Source organism: Osmerus eperlanus, chromosome 26 (genome assembly GCF_963692335.1).
Source record: "Osmerus eperlanus chromosome 26, fOsmEpe2.1, whole genome shotgun sequence".
NCBI lineage: Eukaryota > Metazoa > Chordata > Actinopteri > Osmeriformes > Osmeridae > Osmerus > Osmerus eperlanus.
In genome coordinates, this window is record NC_085043.1 from 7,955,799 (window position 1) to 7,969,406 (window position 13,608).

The following is a 13,608-nucleotide window of genomic DNA, read 5'->3' on the forward strand; positions in this document are numbered from 1 at the left end:
ATATGGTAAAACAAATGTTGTCTCCGGAAATCCAACGAAATGCATGATGTAACTGATTTGCAAGGCACCGTCAGCCTGTGTAATCTTAGTCCAACATTTGGGGACTGAATTACAGCCAAAAACCCATGCAATCCAACAGTATGTATAAACAATACTTGCCTTCAAAACAATTAAAGCACACAGAGTGACATTGCAGGAACTCAGTCGGAGTTGAGTAAGCCTCTTCCTGATTGGCCGAGTAGAAATTCCTTTTCGATATCCCGCCCCTTATGGTGCATTCGTTGCTCCGCCTTAACAGTTCCCGTTACCTCGAGGGCCCTCTAGTCTAGTCTGGACTATTCCAGAAAACACGCAGAGATGGGTGAGCCTAACCCTCGATAATTCCCCATCTCACACGTAGCACAGTCACTGGATCGGTAGGGGATTTTCTCAAAGGAAATTGCTCGAATGTCGACTCGAGGATCTGTCCTCAGAAGAGGACAGATCCTAATCGAGATATTTTTGACCCAGTAATTGATGTTGTCATAATGCCAAGCACGATACAAATATAAATAAAAATACGTATTCATATTTATTATCGACCTTTTTCTGAACTTCACTTGTTCATTATCATTACGTAACTGAGCAGGGTTAAGAGCAGACTGTAATGTAGGCATACTTGAGGCAGTAACACTGGAAAGTATTTCCTCTGGCTCTTATTATGTATCGTTTGATTCTTAGGGGAATTTCGACCTAGTATGTCCCGGTCCATTTGGCCAAGGCAAAAACTAGCACAAACAAGTCTCTGTATTCATAATGGAACAGTCCAGTTTCTTGCATAACTGGATTAGTGAAACCATTAACCTGAATCATGGTTTTAGCTTTGCTTTACTTGCTCATTGGCAAGGTCAGGATGTGAAGGATTACGTGACAGTGGAATCTATTGACGCCTGTGCGTCTTATGCCCCCTGCTGGACGGAAGCGGTCACTGACTTCTAACTGTGACGTAGTTTGGCCAACGTCTGACCTCACCGCTATGCAAGTTTAACATACTCAGAATAAATTACATCCTGCATTAAATATACATAATAAAGGTATGGATATCCCAAACTCTGTATATTCTGAACATAATAGACATAAAACGAATACTTAGAAATGGTGTATTGAAAATGTGTGACTGCACAAGGAAAGACATGGATTCAGACCCAACTCAGTTCCAGTTCTAAAAACAAACAAACAAACACACACACACACAAAATCAGCTATTGTCTGTGAAACTATGCCCTCCAGTAATTCACACACAATGCAATGGTGTGTACTGAAATGTAAATTAAACTGTAAAAAATTGCATGGTCATTTGGGAAGAAAAAAAACTAAACAACAACATACATAAAACACAGATTATTGAATAGAACACTGGTACATTTAATACATACTAACATCTTAGATACCGTATGTACAATCACACAGGTTCTTTGTAGAAAAGAAAACAAACTAATTACAGGAATGCTTCAGATTCAAAATTAAAAAGGCATCCACAAAGACATATCTCTTAACACTGTACTTTGATCAAATATGCAAAAAAACATTAAAAAGAGAGAGATTCTTGGTTAAACCTACATGGTTAAAATAGACTACAGTACTTTGCTTATAAAAAATAAAGACTCTTTAGATTCGGTCTGCCTTATCTACTTCTTCTGGTCTTGCGTGTGGGAACGGCCTCAGGTGGTCGGTGGAGCTCTCTCAATGACACATCCGGGACGTCATCTCTTTCTGCAGGAAACATAAAAAACATCAGTGTTAGAACAAGCACGAAGCTTACCACAAGCACCTGGATCTTAAGTATTATAGTTGTACACCCCCCCCCCCCTCCACCTCCATTTGGGGTCAGATGGCTCAGCGGTTAGGGAATTGGACTATTAATCAGAAGGTTGCCGGTTGGATTCCCGGCCGTGCCAAATGATGTTGTGTCCTTGGGCAAGGCACTTCACCCTACCTGCCTCGGGGGGAACGTCCCTGTACTTACTGTAAGTCGCTCTGGAAAGAGCATCCGCTAATTGACTAAATGTAAATTTCACAACAACAGACTACAACTGCAAAACAACGTTTTCAAATCTCTCCCACTCACCAGTGGCTCCAGCTCCTTGTGATCGGTGAGGTTGAACTCGGTCACAAAGTAGTAGAAGTGCTTGTAGCAGGTGTTGACGTGAGCCTCTGCTCCCATCTGACTCACACGATCAAAGTGGTGGATGTAGACGTGGACGAACACACGGAACAGGCGCGACAAGATCTTCTTCGCTACCTGCATGAAGGTCTTGGGAAAGGGAGTACCTTCAAATAAAAAGAGAGAGAGAGAGATGGAGGCAGAGATAGAGGGGAAAACATGAGAGAGAGGAGGGGGGGGGGGAGGGGGGATAGAGAGGGGGAAAGAGAGGAGTGGAAAAAATAAGACAGATTTATGCGTGTCCCAAAACAGAAAGCATGTTATGCCCTCAACCCTGTCTATGTGTCCGAGTCAGATTTTCTGCTGTACTCTCCTTCGGCACTTTTTGTATGTCGCTTTGAATAAAAGCATCTGCTGAATGAATAGAAAGTGGAAAAAGGTGTTTGGTGTTGGTTTACACAACCTCTTTAAACCCATCCTTTAAGTTGAAGCCAAAAGTATGTTGTGGGTGATTCACTAATCACACGAGTCACATAGCAGGCTCTAAATAACCCCTCGGACAGGTAACAAGCTTTTCATCCACTGAATAAATCAGGTATTTGTTTTAGCTTAGCACTAATCAAATGGTATTTCAGGCATCCTTTCCAGAGGACACATGCTATTCATAGCCCACTGTACACCCTTCAAAAGACATTGCTGGGATGGTTGGCTAGCGAGTCAGATGCTAAGTTATGCATGGTAGTGGGTAGATGTGCATTTGTGCATAATGAAAGGCTTAGTTTATGGATCATGTAAGCAGCGCGGCACAACTAACTGCTAGCTATCACTATCATTGGACGCACTTAGCACTTAACTATCAGTCACCCAGACATCTGCCATCCCGCCCTTGTTTAACGTAGCAGACGCTTTCACCCAAAGCGACGTACCCTACACGGGGGAATCCGAACCTGCAGCCTATTGATCAGCAGCTCTAACCACTGAGCTACACCCCCCCCCTTCCCCCCCCCCCCCCAGTGTTCTCACAGCAGTGGCATGTCCGCCAGGGAGAGAGGGAACTCACCGACGTTGGTGGGGAAGATATGCTCGTTGTTGATCTGTACCTCGATCCAGTCCATCAGGAGGCTCATGTACTTGGGGGCTGGCACGGCGGTGGGTTTCTTGTACTTTTGCTCGTCCTGCCAGCGGTACTCGTACTTGGGCCCTCCGGACATGACGGGGCAGGACTGGTCGGTGCAGGACTCGCTGACGGTGCCGTAGATGAGGTTGATGCGGTTGAAGAAGTCCACCACGTGTACCGCCACCCAGTCGTTGAGATCTTCCCCGTGGGGGAGCTGCACAGCCTGCTTCAGGTCCAGGCCGGCATTCAGCGACGCCTGGGCCTTCTTGTGCAGCTCGAACCGCTGGGTTCCTGGCTCGAATTTGCGCTTGGGCCGGAATGTCCTGTCTTTGTTGAAGACTTGTTTCAAGGCCAGGGACATTGTTGCACGTGGCGCTGTGTTTGTGTTACTGGGGAATTATTTATTAAAAAAATATTATAAAGCCGTGCCAGGTTAGAGGTTATGTAAACGACCACGGTGGAAATGTTTGGGTTGGTTTTTCTTGTCTTTTATCTTCTTGCTTCTTTCTGCGTGCTGTATTTGGGAGAAAGAGAGAGTTGTTCAGGTCTACTTGGTTACAGTCTTCTCTCAACTCATGAAATATACCTGAAAAGAAAAGCATTTGTGATTCATCATCATATTTGTTACATTTCAAACTGTACTATTGGTTATCATACTGGCTTACATTAAAATCGTCACTGTATGCTGGTAAATCACTTTACCCTGTGTTCGATAGAGTATTGACATTGAAAGTCAATACTGAGTAGGCAGTGTCAGTTCTAAGCTTAGATTTGAGAAACCAAGTAATTACACTTTAAATGCAAACTTCATCACATCAATCAATCAAATCTAAACCCCGAGCAAATCTCTCATCCCTACAGTAGCCAAATAATAAGTAAAATTACAGGAGTCTACGGGAATATTGTCAGTAAGTGTCTTGTATGATAAGATATATATTTATATATATCTATATTTCGGAAGTGAACATATAGCATAATATCATCATCACACTCATAAAACTTGTAGCAGCACAGCACGTAATAACGGCATCCATTGTCGCGGCCTACTACACCAACTATTTTGAGACAAATGACAGTAAGGAGTAGCTATAGCTAGGTCTAATGAGTCATTTCCTATTTCCTCTGCACGCCATTATGGCAGCGAAATCCAGCGCGAATTGACAGCAAAGTTAGCATTGCATTTACAAGTCAGTAACTGCTGAACATCTGAACATATATATATAATATGCGTACAAATGTCAACAACAAACATAGCCTACTTAAGCTAACAATTGTCGAGGAAAACAGGTCGGGAGACGACGGTGCTGTGGATTCCTTGAGGGTTTAGGTTGGTTGAGGGGCAGTTCTATGGGCATATGTGAAGCCCTCTGTGACATGCTTGCGTGTAAAAAGGGCTATACAAATACATTTGATTTGATTCGTGACGTTAAAATGGAGATCAATCGTGGGCTACTTGTTGATTCTTCAGCCTTAAACAGAGAACATGACATTACTAAAAGACTGTTCGCCTCCGAAATGTTGACGTTCTATTTCTGTTGTTTTAACTACCACTTTTAGTAAAATACAGTTTACAATTACGTTACACCCTTAAAGTAACGGTGACGAAATGTCAGGCTTATACCGAGGCACTTTCCCCGAACTTACTTGTTCCGCTTTCCTGTTTCTTGAGATGATTCCTAGAGTAAATTAACTCTCCAGAGTCCTTTTTGAGATATCGCGAAATAACTGGGCCTACATTATACTACATGTACAGTATCAAACATAGTACAATACAATACTTTATTAGGTAAACTTAAACTAGCTCCTCCCTAGGACAGAGAAGAACTTCCTTTGATCATACGTCACTGTAACACCATCTGAGTAGCAGCTCAGAGAAGCTTAGCCGCTCCAATGTGTTCCGTTCAGTACCCATGTGAACAAGGGGGTGTGCATGCTATAAACCCATCTACCAGAACCCCCCCCCCCCCACACACACACACACACACACACACGCTATGTTAATTGAACATTACAGATATACATTACAGAATAGTGTGTTGACAATTTATTTTATTTTTGTTGCTGAGAATAACTTTTCTACAAGTATCACAGAATGCTTGCTGAACAGCTGTACATGTATAATTATGGCACATTACTCCAAACACAAACATTAATAAGAAGGCTTGGGGGGGGGCTAGGGGGGCTAGGGGAACGGGGGGGCTATAAGAGCCCCGCAGCGGAAGCTCTCAGTGTGCAGTTCAAGAAGAGCTTTGTCTCTGTGAAGGAATGTTCTGTGCTGAGCTGAGACAGAGTGTCTGTTGTCCTCCCGTCTAGTTGAGAGCGGCTCCGCCCTCCATCAGGGCCTTGCTGGATATGGAGTAGTGGTAAGACCTCATCTGCTCCTCCACCTTCACGAAGCCTGGTCTGTCCTCGTGCCTGGGGACACGACAGCAGGTCAGTATTATGGGATGGGAGAGGAAGGTCAGTATTATGGGATGGGAGAGGAAGGTCAGTATTATGGGATGGGAGAGGATGGTCAGTATTATGGGATGGGAGAGGATGGTCAGTATTATGGGATGGGAGAGGAAGGTCAGTATTATGGGATGGGAGAGGAAGGTCAGTATTATGGGATGGGAGAGGAAGGTCAGTATTATGGGATGGGAGAGGATGGTCAGTATTATGGGATGGGAGAGGATGGTCAGTATTATGGGATGGGAGAGGAAGGTCAGTATTATGGGATGGGAGAGGATGGTCAGTATTATGGGATGGGAGAGGAAGGTCAGTATTATGGGATGGGAGAGGAAGGTCAGTATTATGGGATGGGAGAGGAAGGTCAGTATTATGGGATGGGAGAGGATGGTCAGTATTATGGGATGGGAGAGGAAGGTCAGTATTATGGGATGGGAGAGGATGGTCAGTATTATGGGATGGGAGAGGAAGGTCAGTATTATGGGATGGGAGAGGATGGTCAGTATTATGGGATGGGTATTGCTCGGTGAGCTACTGACTGCAGGTCAATCAAGAGATTGCATCAGGTACAAGTCTTTGGTCTCACTTGAATACTGAATAGTCTGTGATGATGCATGATAAATGTCAAATAATGAACCCGGTAGTGATTTTGATCTTATTTAAATATGGATTAATCTGTAAGCGATGCGTGATATATGTAGAATAGTGAACAGCGGGAGAAACATTGGTCTCACTTGTATGTCCAGCAGTCCATCATCAGAGCGTACATCCTGTCCGGGCAGCCAGGTGGACAATCCATACGTTTCCCATTGGCTATGTACGCAATCACCTCTGGACCTTTCATTTTCTGCCCGGTTACACAGAGACATGGATTAAACCCTAACCCTGACCACCATTCAACTATACACACTACACACATGGATTAACTGACTGTCAAAAGTTCTAGTCACTCAGAGTCCCATTCAAGTCAGGCCCATCACCAGCATCTGGGTCACAGCTGGGGGCTGTCAGCCTACCTTGTACGGTTTCCCTCCGTAGGAAAAGGCTTCCCACATAGTTACCCCGAAGCTCCACACGTCACTTTTGCTGGAGAACTTGTGGAAGTTCATACATTCTGGAGCGTACCACTTCAGTGGCCATTTTCCTGCTGTACGTGCCTATGTACACACACACACACACACACACGTATACACACATCAAATGTTTCAAGTTGGAGCTGGTGATGAAGCTGATAGCCGATGACAGAGAATGACATCACACGACACAAGAGACCAATCGTTACCTTGTAATAGTTGTTGTCGGCTCCCAAAGCCTTTGACAGGCCAAAGTCACTAATCTTGGCAAACTGGCCGTTGACCAATAAGACGTTGCGAGCAGCCAGGTCTCTGTGCACAAAGTTTTTCTCTTCCAAATACTTCATTCCCATAGATACTTGGTGCATCAGGGTCACTATGTCCTCCATCTTCACTGTGTCCCTGTGAGACACAAACAGGAAACAGAGTCACTCACAAACAGGAAACAGAGTCACTCACAAACAGGAAACAGAGTCACTCAACATGTAGCTCGCTCATCACCCCGAACACCACTGAATTAGTCCCGTTTGTCGTTCCGCCGTACTTGTTGCCGGAGAGGAACTTGTTGAGGGGCCCCGCGGAGGCCATCTCCATGACGAGCATCAGGCTCTCGGCCTCGCACAGGCCCAGCATGCGCACGATGTAGGGGTTGCTCAGCTGGTGCATGATCTCCGCCTCCCGCATCATCTCATCCTTCACCAGCATCTCGTTCTCGCTCTTCAGCACCTTGATGGCCACGTCGATCTGCGCCCTGCAACCAACACACACACACACACAGAGAAGGTTGCTTGTATTGCGGCTCTACATTTACATTTAGTCATTTAGCAGACGCTCTTATCCAGAGCGACTTACAGTAAGTACAGGGACATTCCCCCCGAGGCAAGTAGGGTGAAGTGCCTTGCCCAAGGACACAACGTCATTTTGCACGGCCAGGAATCGAACCGGCAACCTTCTGATTACTAACCCTACTTATGTTAAAACAGTAACGGCGTCCCGCCTTGAACCCGTGCTCTCCCTTACTTATCGTTCGTTATGAGGACCCCTTTCTTGACACAGCCGAAGTTGCCTGAGCCCAGCTCCACCTCATCTATCATCAGCTGAGACCGGTTGATGTAGAACTTCTTGAGGTCGTTGGGGTTGTGGTAAGGGTTGGCAAACTCGTTGCAGTCCATGGGCATCATCTCACGCTGCAGAAGCGTGGATCTGGTTTCCGTGGTTGCAGACAGAGTAACTAGGAGCAAGGATCATAATGTCTAACATCAACATCAAGGCAATTCTCTGAGACACAGGGTGAGATGATTACCTATGCAGAATACCTTGAGGGCGTCCTGTGATAACCAATAGAACCGTTTTCAAATGTTACAAACGTGATGATAAATTACAAGATAATAAATCACAAATGAATGCACTGTCAGTGACTAACCACCAGGAGGAGGTGTGTATCCATTTTGCTTAGATCGCCTCTGAAAGGGAAAAGGATGTATGACGTTAGTTATAATGTTTGTAGTGTTATAATGCTAGAAAAAGCAGAGAATAACCCAAAGAGTAATGAACATGATACTTACTCCAGCTGGAACAACAGGAGTCTCTAAAGATCAACAACAAAAGTAAGAGAAACCGAGATTTACTTAGGACAAAGTTAACATATTAACCACATGTAAAACACAGTTCACAATGTACTAATACGGTCCACATGTCAATGAGAATAGATCGTTAGGTTACAGAATCAGTAATAAATAATCATAAATCAAGGTTTATATCGTACGTTCAGACGTGTTGTTGCGGTTCTGACACGCTTCTCTCAATACTGCCACAAGGCCATCAGGCTTCATCTTCAGATACTCAACCAGCTGCAGAGAACCAAAGACAGAGAGAAAGAGAGAGTGAGTGAGTGAGAGAGTGAGTGAGTGAGAGAGACAGATAGAAAGAGAGTGAGTGAGTGAGAGAGACAGAGAGAAAGAGAGAGAGAGTGAGTGAGAGTGAGTGAGAGAGACAGAGAGAAAGAGAGAGAGAGTGAGTGAGAGTGAGTGAGTGAGAGAGACAGAGAGAGTGTGAGAGAGAGTGAGTGAGAGAGAGAGAGACAGAGAGAGAAAGACAGATATGTAGATAGACATAGTAAGAGAAAGAGAGTGAGACATTAAAAGAGAGGTCAGAGCATGCCACAATAGCAGTCATTTACACCACACTGTGCAAAAGTGCAAAAATGCCACAAATGCTTCCCGGCTTGTTACACCAGGTTGACATGGGAGCAGAGGAAGGCCTACCTGCCAGACCGTGTCGAACTTGGTTCCGTCTGGTATCGAGAACTTTCCGGACTTGTCATGGAGGATCTGGTAGTGGTACACAGTTTTTCCGTACACTAACGACAGCGCAAATGTTCCGGCGTCTTCTCTCTCCCTCACTCTGGAGAACACATTGACGTCAATGTACATCCGCACAACTCCCTCACAAACTACGGGAGATATTTACGGCAAATATCGCAGACAGATACAACCTAGACACAACAACAACAACAACAACAACAGCAGTGTATCGATGTGCATTCACGTGAACAACAATGGCCTAACCCCAGGGGGGCATTCACACCAAACACTGTAGGCAAATGTGACTGTATGGTGGGAGGGCTTCGATCGCGGTAGTGGCACTCACAGGAACTTGCCGTCCGGCTGGGCACCCGAGTACAGTCGCCTCTCGCCCTCGATGCGAGGGATTTTGCCGTGGAACCAGGGCATCTTCTCGTGGGCGGTGGTGGCAATCAGCCGCTCCAGTTGGGGGGCCTGGTTGAGGATCGCCTGCTCCATGGGTTCCCCCTGTGGATGGGTGGACGGACACACACACACACACACACACACACAAAGACACAAACAAACACAGAAAGCCAGGCCAGACAGACACACACACACAAACAGAAGAAACAGACTGAATGACACAGCGTCAACACACATAACCAACAAGACATCCATAGCTATTCGCAGTCAACCACTCGTAAATCTCGCTTCCGAGGGAGCTACGTCCATCGGCAGGGCCCCCCACGCTCGTCTCCGAAGGCTCACCTCCAGGTTCCAGGTCTGGCGTACGTACTCCCTCAGCATGTTGTCCTTCAGGCTGTCGAAGACGCCGGTGCGTATGGGCATGTCGGGGGAGCGCAGGCAGGGCTTCCTCAGGGTGCACACCAGCCCGTCCGGGTCCTTGCTGTAGTACTCGCACAGCTCGGCCGGCCCGCAGTGAGGCTTCCCCCCCAGGATACAGTAGGTCCCGTTCATCTGCTTCTCCACGGTGTAGTGGTTGAACTCCAGGCTCCAGACCAGCGACACCACGTAGCCCCCCAGGCTGCGCAGGCACTGGCGCAGCAGGAAGAGGCCGTCAGCCATGCCCGCCAGCTTCAGCTGCTCCTCTGCCTCCGAGCGGCTGATGCTGCCGTAGAAGAAGGGCAGCTCGGCCGCGGGGTCGATCATGGCGGTGGCGGCGTGCTGTCAGGCGGAGGGAGAGGAGACGACTGCCGAGGCACTGTGGATGTGCGGGTTGAAGGTGCCTTAGATAAGACCTCTGCCTACGTGAGGAGAGGAGAGGAGAGAGAGAGGACGAGAGGAGGAAAGAGAAAGGCTGTTTATGACACGTAAACACGGCGTCAACTCGTTTTCATTACTGTGTCATTGCACTGCGGTTGTGATTGTGACGCTTCCTAATACTCCATTCGGGCCGTTTGTTGAGTGCCTAGTGTGTGTGTGTATGTGTGCGTTGTTAAGAGAGAGGTGCTTGCTTTTCTGCAGCGACCCAGGCAGGCGCTGAAACACAGCCACAACAGGAAGCTTCACCCCCCCTCCCCCCCCTAGAAACTCTTCCGTTCAACAGGTGCCTTGGGTTCTAGAACGTTCCCGACACCTTCCAACGCACTGGTTGGCAATTTCCACAAAGAGACTCAATATGAATAAAACGTGCTTTACGAAAGACGAATTAAATGCTTGAGTCCTTTACCACGCGATTCACAATACTTGAAAGAAAAACCTGTGTCTAGACTACAGGGTACAAGACAGACTTCAAGAATTTTGTGTCTGCTGACTTTACGTTGTTGATGTGAGATAGCAAGTGGAAAATGCCTGTTTGTGGGTAACATACAGATGAGTATCATCACACAGCAAGACAGCAGCGAAGACATTTTATCCACAGAATGAGAGCCAAACTCACCAGGGATGTAACTTAATGTAGAGGTGACTGCTGTTGTTGTCCTCCCACTGATTAATCATGTGGGTAATGCCTTCACTTTTCCCTCATATCTTTTAACCCCGTTTGAGATTTGGAAAGTTTCAGACACATTCTTTCCACTGTGTACGTGACTAATAGTTAACAAGATTTCCCCCCTTTCTAAGCACCTTAACTAGCTCTCCACCAGCTTGTTGTGGTTGTTACATGATGTTTGACATTCACAAGCACAGGCCTGGCTCAGGCCACTACATAAACTCTAACCCTAACCAGTAGATGTTTCAAATCCTGGTTCTCTGAGGGTCCTGAAGATAAAACTACCTACTTGAAGGGTTGATGTGTTGCCAGACTCAACCACACTTTCCTGGCCGCACAAGTGTGTCACGCTGACCTCAGCGTGGGAGGACTTGCACACAGAGCCACAGCTAGCCACAACACAAACTCATCCCAGCTTAGCCATAGGCCTGCAAACCCACCTCTCACCACAGCAAAGGGAAATGCAGCGGTGTGCTATGCTGTCAAGTTGTCAGGCCCAGTGTTGAGGATGCGATTTGTTTAAATGATGGATAAACTACATTTCACGCTTTCACTACTTGAGAAGTGAGCCCAGATCTAGTTCCCATGAGACTGATGTGATCTTGACACAAATAATCCGATCTGTCGATGGAGTAGCAGTCAAGAGTTGTTGACAGTGAAAGGTCCTATATTTCCTCCTTTTAGTTTATGAGACAAGGTATCGACAAAAACCATGAATGTATCGCCACAAGCACATCGTCAAAACATAAATATTCGCTGTGCTTAAAGACCACTCAGGCCCTGCGCTGCCGTACTGCGTGAACTCTCTGCCAAGATATGAACGCTGACCCCAAGGACTTCTGACAACACTACATCTCGTCACTTATCCAAATAAATATTCTTTTTAAGCTTATAAAACGACCAACCAAGAGAACATTTCCTCTCAGCTTGACGTTACAGAGCGATCTTGACACAACCTTGCGAGTAAAACCAACAGCGCAGCAGCGCAATGGAATATGAACTGCATCTGCGTTTTTACAAATGCTCCAGCAGTAGGGTACCGGGCTCTGACTGAGCCTGGTCTTTGCAGCTGGTGATGAGGTGGGAACACAGTGTCCGAGGGCCCTAGCTGAACCAAATGACCCTGAAAGGAGTCCCTTTACACTGGCTCCAAGTTTAAAACTCAATTCGGTTTCTTTCATCGGGAATCGGGACATTCAAGTGTGTACTGGAAGTAACACGCAATAGAATAGACCAGGTAGCAACATTAAAATATTGAAAAAATACAATCAATATTACAATCCTATCCAATCCATTACTCATAATATTTCTATTCATATTCTTGACATGTATGTGAATAACATTTCCCTGTACTGTCCCTCCCACTGAAATGTATTTTGTAATTTACAGTTACCAGTTATAAACACATACAGAACTAGGGTGTGTCAAATCTTACCTTTTCTAGAAGTCTGTTTCCAGATACAATGAATGGGAACTATTTATAATTGATCATACTTCTGAAGCCAGCGTTAAAATGTCTTGCAGAGAACATTGTGGTTTTGTATCTGAACAAGACAGGTTTGCAGATTATGCTTTTTGAGACCCACTGGTCTTTTGGTTCAACATTTTACATACTTTTGACATGGACTTTAATGCCAATGCCTTCTATTGAACTACAATCTTTAGTTAAGATAAATTACATTTCACAGTTCAAGTTCGGTTGCCCTACAGTTTTTTAGTTCAATAGATATACTTCTTAGTTTTATGATAATAATTCTTGATGTAGGACTTTATGCACAACTCTATGCCTTCATAAACGTTGACTCAACGTCACAACAATAGTTGTGGATCACTGTTTAAACAGAGGTGAAGTATTACATTTCATCCACTACCAAGTCTATTTTTCCTTTCTTTCTTTTTTACAATTAAAGTTAATTAATGAATTTGTTCATTATTCACAAACAGAACTTCAAGTATTTATGGAATAGTTCATATTGATTGAGCTACCGTTTCCTAATATCACTTTAACAAGCCTTAAGATACCAGTTGTTTGAAAGAAGATCTCGTGGGGTGAAAGTCACGGACTTTCTTTCCAAATTGACACAATTCACTCATCTGGTCCTTATAGGACTCAGAGAACTCAACAGTCACAACTACATCAGATTTTTTGCTACGACGCTGTAGTCATTGGAAGTCTAAGGCTGACATATGTCTTGTACGTGTCACATGGTGAGTTTCTACAACATATATACTCTTGCATTTTGTATGTTAGGCTATACATGGTAATCCAAGATCTAAAAAATATACCCATAGGCTACTCACCAACCCTGCTTCACAGGATATGAAAGATTAGGTAGAAATGTGTATGTTGACGTGGGTGTTTGTTTGATGTCCTCAAAGATAGAGAGAGAGGGAGAGGGTAGAGAGAGAGAGAGAGGGGGAGAGAGAGAGAGAGAGAGAGAGAGGGAGAGAGATTCTCTGTGGAGGCGACAGAAACCAAAGCATGATAGGGTGCTGGAAACGATGTAGGTTGATTAAGAAACCGCCCTGGGATCCTGACAGAATCACAGACCCCGATTACCTGTTTATCTCTATGTAATTAAACGCAATTA

General features: G+C 45.3%; 2 protein-coding genes across 3 annotated transcripts; both read right to left on the reverse strand.

Moving 5' to 3' along the window:
- Positions 1-1,125: 1,125 nt before the first annotated feature.
- mob3a (MOB kinase activator 3A) lies at positions 1,126-5,103 on the reverse strand. Of its 2 annotated transcripts, none has more exons than XM_062452500.1 (4): positions 4,905-5,103; positions 3,204-3,774; positions 2,108-2,310; positions 1,126-1,752 (listed from the first exon to the last, which is right to left on the reverse strand). In XM_062452500.1, exons 2-4 carry the CDS (start codon positions 3,619-3,621, stop codon positions 1,723-1,725), a joined length of 651 nt encoding a protein of 216 aa, XP_062308484.1. In that variant the 5' UTR covers positions 3,622-3,774; positions 4,905-5,103; the 3' UTR covers positions 1,126-1,722. The 2 variants fall into 2 exon arrangements, with proteins under 2 accessions (XP_062308484.1, XP_062308485.1); XM_062452501.1 differs by lacking the exon at positions 4,905-5,103 and adding an exon at positions 4,520-4,573.
- Positions 5,104-5,296: 193 nt separating this feature from the next.
- LOC134012852 (tyrosine-protein kinase ZAP-70) lies at positions 5,297-13,400 on the reverse strand. Its single transcript, XM_062452499.1, has 13 exons — positions 13,319-13,400; positions 9,835-10,331; positions 9,431-9,591; positions 9,046-9,184; positions 8,547-8,631; positions 8,347-8,369; positions 8,205-8,244; positions 7,802-8,012; positions 7,326-7,532; positions 6,991-7,183; positions 6,725-6,865; positions 6,443-6,555; positions 5,297-5,675 (listed from the first exon to the last, which is right to left on the reverse strand). The coding sequence occupies exons 2-13, from the start codon at positions 10,234-10,236 to the stop codon at positions 5,570-5,572; spliced, it is 1,821 nt and encodes a 606-aa protein (XP_062308483.1). The 5' UTR covers positions 10,237-10,331; positions 13,319-13,400; the 3' UTR covers positions 5,297-5,569.
- Positions 13,401-13,608: the final 208 nt, after the last annotated feature.